This window comes from Anarrhichthys ocellatus, unplaced genomic scaffold (assembly GCF_004355925.1).
Source record: "Anarrhichthys ocellatus isolate YVR2014 unplaced genomic scaffold, GSC_Weel_1.0 scaffold34, whole genome shotgun sequence".
Taxonomy (NCBI): Eukaryota; Metazoa; Chordata; class Actinopteri; order Perciformes; family Anarhichadidae; genus Anarrhichthys; species Anarrhichthys ocellatus.
This window is the reverse complement of record NW_022280064.1, coordinates 4,145,202-4,154,027: the sequence shown is the minus strand read 5'-3', so window position 1 is coordinate 4,154,027 and position 8,826 is coordinate 4,145,202. Positions and strand designations below refer to the sequence as shown.

General features: G+C 42.7%; 1 protein-coding gene across 1 annotated transcript in view; it reads left to right on the top strand.

Annotated features, from left to right (window-relative positions):
• The window catches only part of myt1la (myelin transcription factor 1-like, a), a 55,039-nt gene that overhangs the window by 4,051 nt on the left and 42,162 nt on the right, over positions 1 to 8,826 (top strand). Inside the window, exon 3 of the mRNA XM_031865927.1 lies at positions 4,366 to 4,489. Coding sequence (XP_031721787.1) covers positions 4,366 to 4,489 — 124 coding nt within the window. The remainder of the gene's footprint in view (positions 1 to 4,365; positions 4,490 to 8,826) is intronic.

The window sequence follows — 8,826 nt, the reverse complement described above, 5'->3', positions numbered from 1 at the left end:
TGTGTGTGTGTGTGTGTGTGTGTGTGTGTTTCTGCTTCACTTAATCTCATTTAGTAAAACTGACAAATATTGGTGTGTGCAGCAGATTACGGTTGAACCCGGTTGGCTCCGGGTTGGCGCTTTACTGTAAACAACATGTCCTTCCTGTGCCGTGCAAAAGCCCCGAGCAGACGAGCAGTAAAACTCACCCAGAATTGAACTCGGACGCGTGGCGGTGAGGGCCGTGCACCCAGGGGCCAGACGTGGACAGAGAAGCTTTGAAGTTGGCAGTAATGGTAGAAAATAAGACAGTAAATACTATAAGCATGCCACGAGCGGTCATTGAATATTTCTCATCAATTTTTATTTGCTTCCTATCCCAGTCACTGACTAATCTGACTAATCTGCAGGGATAAACACATATAAATTAATTTGTAATTGTGGTGCGATGTGTCAGATTTAGAGGGAAAAGAAGACATGTGGCCGTGATTTTAAAAGTCTTCCATGACTTAATGTTAATTGCTAAATAAACTCGTCACATCTGTCAGCTCAGGGGGAATTAGAGCTGCGGTTTCATGACGCATCAAAGCTCTGAATTTTAACTCCAGTTTGTCTGGAAGTGATTTTTGTTGGTCCTGCAAGCTGAGACGGTCTAAAGATGGAGGATCGACTGGGCAGATATGACCTCTTCCTCCTCGGCCCAAATGTCCACTTGTACACAAGAAATACCCAAATTCAGTGAACGCGTTGTCATGAACCCATTCGTGCTCCTCTGAGGATGGATCGGGATAACTCCTGATCCAAATCGCCGGTGTTTCTGCCCCCCCCTCATTCCAAACTGGCACCTAAACCTGACGTCTCAAGGGGGAGATCGAAAGCCTGCTTCACATTGTGTTGATGGTGAGAAAAAAGCAAAAACCCTGGTGCCAAGAACATAATGATTAAAAACAAACAAGCAGGGCGCCGCCAAGTGCTCTGTTGCTAAAACTAAAGCAGTCTTAGTGCGACGGTTCAGCAATAAATCCATGAAGGTTATAATGTTCCGTTGTTGTTCAAACGTTTTAAAAAAGGATAGAGATGTAGAAGTGCTGTTGGAATGTTCTGCGTTACACTTTCTAGTATTTAATCCAGCCTGTTGATGTCGATGAGGGTCGGCTCAACAACAGATACGCTGTTTTACTCAGAATTTCGGGACGTTTCTGTCGTACATTCTTCAGTGACGTGTTGGTTCATCGAGCTGCAGCGTTGCCATTGTGCTACTTTTAAAAATGTCGACCTGTTTTGCATGTAAATTACACAAATAACATCGATAAATAAAGATCCTTTTTTTAAATGTAATATTTCATTCATACCCAAATCTTACCAAACTGATTAGAACGTACACGGTGAATTGTGTTCATTTTAGATTTAGTCTTAGTCTTAGACTCAGTTTTAGTCACATTTTATTAATTTTGTTCCTTCATAGTTCTAATCTAGTTTTTGGCGACGACAACTCAAAATGCTTTGGTCCAGTTATTTTCTTTTTTTTCACATTTTAGGAAACGTTTAGTCAAAATGTTTCCTCTTTCATGTGTTTTTCCTCAGATATTGATTAGATAAAATGTGAAATATGTTTGATGAAAAATGACAGAATTCTTGTATTGGCTGGACTACAATGATGGAAAAAAAAGACAATTGACTGAAATGTGATGACTTCTCTGCTACTAGAACTAGACGAACACTATAAAGGGTAGAAATGACTTAAATGTGACTAAAATGTGGGGGGGCTGCCCTCCACATCTTTACTGTGTGATAGTTTCTCGTCTTGTAAAAAGCCTCCTGCTTCCGTCTCTGCCTCCCTTTAAAGCGGACTCTGTTAAACTGTCCCTGTTGTGTACGTGATACGGATCTCTGCACCGAGAACCAGAGAGAAGGAAACTTAGTGAAAGAAATATTCAGTTGCTTTGGAAACAAGTTTCTCTCCGCAGAGGAGACAAATATGTGGTCGAAAGAAAAGGAGGATTATAAGAACAGCTTGTTAAGGTTAAGGTTGCACTGATGCATTTTGGGAATTTTAGGCATGATTGGAAAGCGTGTTTGACATTGTATCTCACACACACACACACACACACACACACACACGCACACACGCACACACACACACACACACAGAGAGCTGCGATCAATACGACAACACGATCAGTCTTTGCTCCTACACTGATTGATGAGCCGCCTCACCTTGAACGAACTGCCTCCTCTTCCTCCTTTTTCTTCCTCCTCTCTCTCTTTCCTTTGCATCATGTTTTTCTCTCCCTCTCCTCTTCCTCCTATTTTCTCAATTTCCCTCCTCCTCTCTCTTCTCTCTCCTTCTCATCTTGTTTTCTCCCTCTCCTCTCCCTCCTGTTCGTCCTCCTCCTTCTTTTTCCTCTTCTCTCTCTCTCTCCTCAACATGTTATTTTTCTCCCTCTCCTCTTCCTCCTGTTCTTTCTTCCTCCTTGTATTCCTCTTCTCTCTCTCCTTCTCATTATGTTTTTTCTCCCTCTCCTCTTCCTGCTGTTCTTCCTCCTCCTTTCCCCTCCTCTCTCTCTCCCCTTCTCAACATGTTTTAACTTCCTCTTGCTCCTCCTCCTTCGGGTTTCCTCCTCTTTCTCTCATGTTTTTCTCCCTCTCCACTTCCCCATGTTCATCCTCATCCTTTTTTTACTCCCTTATTCATCCCTCCACTCTTCCTCCTGCTTCTCCTTTTTACTTCTCTCTCTCGCCTTCTCATCACTGTTTTTCTCCTTGTCTTCCTCCTCATTCCCATCTGCTTCATTTCCTTCTCTGTCCTCTTCTTCCTCTTCCTCACCCTCTTCTTCCTCATCCTCCTTCCTTTCCATTCTTTTCCCTCTTACCTTTTTATCTCATTGCCTTCTTTCTCTATCTTCCTGATCTCATTCCTCTTCCTCCTCTCCTTCCTTCTCTTCTTTTTCCTTCTCCTAGTCTTTGTCTCCTTCCTCCTCCCTCCTTGTCGTTCTTTTCCATCTACCCCTTTTCATCTCCCTGCCTTCCTTCTTCATCCTCCTCCCCTTCATCTTCCTTCTCTCCCTGCACTCGTGATGTCAAATCTTCACCTCCTCTCTCGGTGCAGCTCTCATTTTTAGCCTACAGTTACAGGGTGTAGAGATCAGGTGATGTCGGGTGGAGGGTGGGCGGAGCTCTGCGGTGTGTGTGTGTGTGTTGGCGGGGTCAGAGGTTGCGGGTGCGGAGTCCCTGAAGCCCAGCGGCGTGCGTTGGCCGGCGGTCTGCGTGCCTTCAGGGCCTGAACGCTGCAGCAGAGTGACTCAGAGAAAATCTGCAGCCACGACACAAAAACCCCAGAAACAGAACACTTCAACCTGCTGAATGACGAGTGTTTCCAAATCAAGGCCACAATGTTGTTGACAAGTCATGCTTAATCCTCCTTAAACCGACTTCATGGATATCTCATGTTATACTCAATGCAATAACAATAACAGCACAGAACAACTGATAACGCATACCATTTACCCAAACAGGGAACGCAACAGGAAGTTTGTCTAAAACGAGCGACCCGGATGAAGTTTGAGCAGATTATTTATGTGAATATTGTTTCAGAGATGAGTTTTCTCTTTGAATTTTTGAATGAACTTTTAATACAATTGTCCGTATAATAAAATAAAAATAAATCACATAACTAGCAGGCTTCTTTTATGACAGATTGATCATTAGATTAGCTCTCTGGTTGTTTGAACTACTTCTCATGTCGAGGCTGTTTAGCAGAGAGGGATCCAACTTGTTCAGTACAAAAACACACAAACATGAATTTCCTAACTTTATAAAACAAAATGTAATGATAAATATAAATTAACTTAATTGTTATCTGATGTACGATATCAGCAGATATCAGAATCTAGAGTATAGTTTCTGTTCAGGTTTTCACTTCGCCCCTATTTATATATTTTAAATAAACAAACTTTCATCGTCTTTCTCGACCATCCAACACAATCTCACTGCAGTTTTGTGAAATAGTGACAAAATGCAATCGATTGGTTTCGTGCACACAGACACGATTTGTCGCAGTGTTGATCGGAATGAGTTTTTTTGGGGGGGCCGATGTTAACTTACAAAAACAAAAAGTTAAGTATAGGCGACAAGCCACGCCGACAAAACCACAACGCGGTGACGAACGCCGGCCTCGTGGCTTAACGTCCTGTCTTTGTTGGACATCTTTAATGCCCACAAACCGATAGATTCAGAATTTTGTGACTGTTATCACGACCTGCCACGATGTTGGGCTGGACCATCACATGCGGAAAAGTAGAAATGCAGCGTTTGTGGAGATCAGGAGACCCAAAGAAACTGTTTGTGGAAATATCACGCCTGCAATATAATCCTCTCCACCATCAGTTCTGTTTGTTCCAAACAATCACTCACTACTTCCTGACCAACGCTTCTGTTTCCTCCTCAGCTGTCCCACTCCAGGCTGCGATGGCAGCGGTCACGTCAGCGGGAAGTACGCCAGACACCGCAGGTACGAACCACGCGGCATCTTGTACTTTCTCTGATGCTGCTCGGTCAATGTTTGTCTTCTAATACGATTGTGTTTATATGAAGTCGAGAAGCATGGCTCAGGTCCCAGATTGTCTTAAACATAACCATGAAAGCGAGATCTGATAGACTGTTTTAAAAGTATACATTTTTCTGGACAAGAACATCCGATTCTTTCAAGTTTTTGGTTTCAGTGATTCAGAGTTTCCCATTTCTCACAACTTATAATTCAAAAGACTCATAGAACAACGGTCTGTAACGGGGACTTGGGAATATATTTTCTTTCCCCAAAATTTCCTTTTAAAGAATTCAACGCCAATATTGACCAGTTGCACCTCGCTGCATTGGTGTTGCATGTTGTGATGCAGTTCCTTTAGCATTTCTAATATTTCTGCATCCTTCAGTGAGATTTAATAGAAAAACAAACATGTACAATATTCCCATATCATTCAGTTGTGTTCATTATTGTTGTCTGAATGTGAGGAGATGCAATTGACAGAAAATATAACATTCCAATGAACAGAAGGTAAATGGGAATTTTCTTTTTTTAAATAATCAGAAAATTGTACAGAATTTTCTTGTGAAATAAGAACTATTCAGGGGGGGGGGTGGTTGGTTGACTGCGGGCTTCAAACGTCTCACTCAGCAGCTCAGAAACCGAATCTGTACAATAAACGAGCTCGAGTTACGCTTTCCAAACCACCTGGATTGGCAGCGTTTGCAGGTTCGCAGCCTCCAGCTCGGTAAATCCAGCGCTCTGTCACGGGGCCGCCGATAGGAAAACCAATCAGACAGAGTCTGGAGCTGTGACGGCGACCGATGGCCGTCCGTCCTGCAGCCCAGAGGGGTCGCACTGCTGGATGGTGAATTACTTTGGAAACGCTGAATTACCAACAAACGTATAGGGGGCCGCTGCAAAATACAGTGGAGGCCTGAACGAGTAATTCCAGCTCGTGTCCAGTGCTGAAATCGTAGTTTTTCTGAAGATCATCAACTCTTAATATTATCTAATTTGTCTTAGAATAGGATGTGATTTATTTGTTCCTGCACAAATCCTGGTTGAAACATCACACAGGTGAAATATACATCAAAGCAGGTGCACTGCAGCTGCAGTGAAGAAGACCACAGAGGCTTTCACAGAAAGTATCATGTTGAAGGCTGAATATGAGGCTGTGGAAGAATTGTCTTTCATTTGGGTGGGCTTAGTTTAGGTGAAACGATCAGATTTACACATCCATTATGAAATCAAAGCACTCGTTGAGATGTTTTTGAGGTTATTTGGGAGCATCTCTACGGTATTGTTTTTCACTGTAGAGGCTGTGCGTGTGCGTGTGTGTGTGTGTGTGTGTGTGTGTGGGAGGCTGGCATGTAGAGGTTGCACGGCTCAGGACAGCGGTGGTTTGACGCCTGAGGTAACAAGAGAGATAATGAGAAGGGCAGGATGGCGAATCGCTGGCAGAGCAGACTGATGGTGCTGCAAAGGGCACAGAGACTCTCAGGAAAATAGTCAAACTGTAAAATAAGAGCTCTGATATTCACCAAAATAACACTTCTTCTAAAAAAAAAGAAAAGAAGAAAGAAAGAAACATCGTCTGTATTATTTGTGAGTTGCTTTATGAAATAACACCTTTTGTAAAAAACTGTTTTGATCATCTCATGATCTTCATCAGCAGACGGAGTTGCCCAGCTGTCACAGAATTGAAGACATTCAAAATTTCCATGTTTTTTTTCTGAACACTTTGAGGACTTTTCATCCACGTTGGCTTGAAAAGCTGCAGGATCAAAAAGTTCTCTCTCGACAGTGGAAACAAGCGGTAACAGTCTCACCGCGGGACTGTTTTTCCTTTCATCGTCTCTCGTAAATAGTCGTGCCGACAAATTACTGAAGTGACAGAGAAGGAAAGACACAGAGGTAGAGACACATTGAGCCAGACGGAGGAGGAAAGAGAGAGAGAGAGAAGTAGGTCGTCTGATGTCTTCCTCTCCGGGGGAAACAATGGCTGAATCACTTAATCAGTTAATCATCAGCTGATCACAGGAGCTTACGACACACACACGTCTGATTCTACAAAGACGCAGCAGAGAGGGAGAACACATCTGCACCATCATTCACGTCCTTGTTTTTGCTTTCTATAGCAAGCCGGGAAGTTTCCTCCAAACATTAATGAACCACATCTAACTTGCTTTATTTGACATAAGCGTCTTCCCCCAGCGTCAGATGAGGAGACGGATATGAGTTTCATCTCAGCGTAGTGCAGTTCAGACTAATCAGAGCGACAGGATGTAGATCACTGCATCTTCATGTAATGGTCCGGGTGATATCTTACCAAAAAAAGTTACTACTCAAGTCCAGGAACACGTGTCAATCTTTTCAGAATAAACTTCCATCTTCACAGAAACTTACTTAGGTTTAGGAAAAGGTCGCGAAATACTTAAGTTAGGTTTAGGAAAAGAAGGTGAAATATGGTGTTTTATTGTTTTGTTTCTTTGCAAACTTTGCATGAACATGATGGATGCCACTTGTGCGTTTATGAGAATTGTAAATTAACATTAGGAGCCAGAATGAATAGGCCTGTTAGAGCCAGGGCATTGTGCAGTTAATGTTGCTTCACCTAAGGGTCGACCGTCACTGAAATAAAAGAAGAAATTATTCCACATTAGCCTATATTTCAAACAGTATAACGTCAACATAATTATAAAATATCATTTATGTATTGTTGTCCAACTTAACATTGCTTCTACGTAATGAAAACACAGGCTTAGAACACAGCTTAATGTCACATGACTAGACCACAGAGAGAAAACTCAAAATACAAGAAGAATTGGTGAATGCGGCGAGTTCTCCTGAATCACTCGTAGCCAATTTAACAACCATCTATTCGTACAAGAGGCTTTTAAATGAGTTCCAATGTTTCGCTCCTTAATCTACAGTCAACACCCCATGACTGACAAAAGCCCCACTTCTTCCATGTAAGTATGAGAGTTACAGAGACTACTGTGCTTTTGGGGGAAATTCAATGCAGCAGAAATGTTTTTTTTTCAACTCAATCTGGTCTCTGAGCTCTGCAGGCAGCTCCTTCCACCTCATTCCTCTTCAGCTGTGCGACCTTTTATAGACAGGTGTGTGTCCGTCCAAATCATGTCCAATCAATTAAATCTACCACCGGTGGACTCCAATCAAGCTGTAGAAACATCTCAAAGATGATGCAGAGAAATGGGCAGCACCTGAGCAGCATTTCAAGTGACACAGCGGCGGGTCTGAATGCCCAAAGCTAGTTTTCGCTTCGTCATTATGGGGTATTCAGTGTGGGGTATTTTACAGCGTAACAATAGATGGGAAAAGAGAAGGGGTCTGACTAGTTTCTGAATGCAATGTAAGTCCAATATTAACTTCTTAATTTAGCTCTGGTTTTGGTCTCCACCACCTCTTAAGGAAAATATCTGCCTATTTAGCTGCTAAATGCTCCACTTTCTTCACCAGTAGTCTTTAAGTCTGTCTGCTGTTTGCTGGTAAACATCTTTATCGGAGGCTTAGAAAAAGGGAGATGTCGCTTACGAAACAGAACAGAAACAATTAAGTTGTGGGACCAAAAAAGTACGATTAAAAATAATCAGAAAGATGCTAAAATGCTCCTTAAAGCTGAGGAGAAAAGACTCAAATGAAAGATACCATTTGGAACGAGAAGGGCACTCGGAGAGCACAGACTTCCGCTGAATCTTATAATAATTTGTTAATCCGCCCAGTGATTCGGATCCGGATTCCTCGGCCCGCGCTGCACCCTTCCACTGAGTTTCACGAAAACCCAGCCAGTACTTCCCCATAATCCTTCCAAACAGACAAACAAATCAACCAAAACCGAAAACACAACATGAATATTGATGATATATTCAAACTCGCAGTTGTTGAGACGTAACTCCTGGTCGATTTTTGAAACGGTTGAGTATGTCGTGTAGAATCAGAACACGGCGTGTGGAATCACTCACACATGCAGTTTGAATCCCACGCAAAGACGTTCGGAGTTTGTCGGATCCGTTCGTGGAATATGCTGACAATAAGAGAAATAGCAGAATAAAGCTGCTTATTATCCTTATTAAACCTGACCTCATTCCTAAGACCAACATCTTCTGGTTTGAGAGCAAATCGCCGCATTTCTCCACATCGCCCTGCTGGGATCCATAACTTCTTGAAGCAGAGACACGGTTCGTGCTGTGCATTGTACTGAATGAGTTGAGGGAGGGGAGGGGGGGTTCAAAGTCATTGTTTCTTTCTTCCTCCCCTACCTTTCTTTGTCTCTCTCTCTCCTCTCTCACTCTTTCATC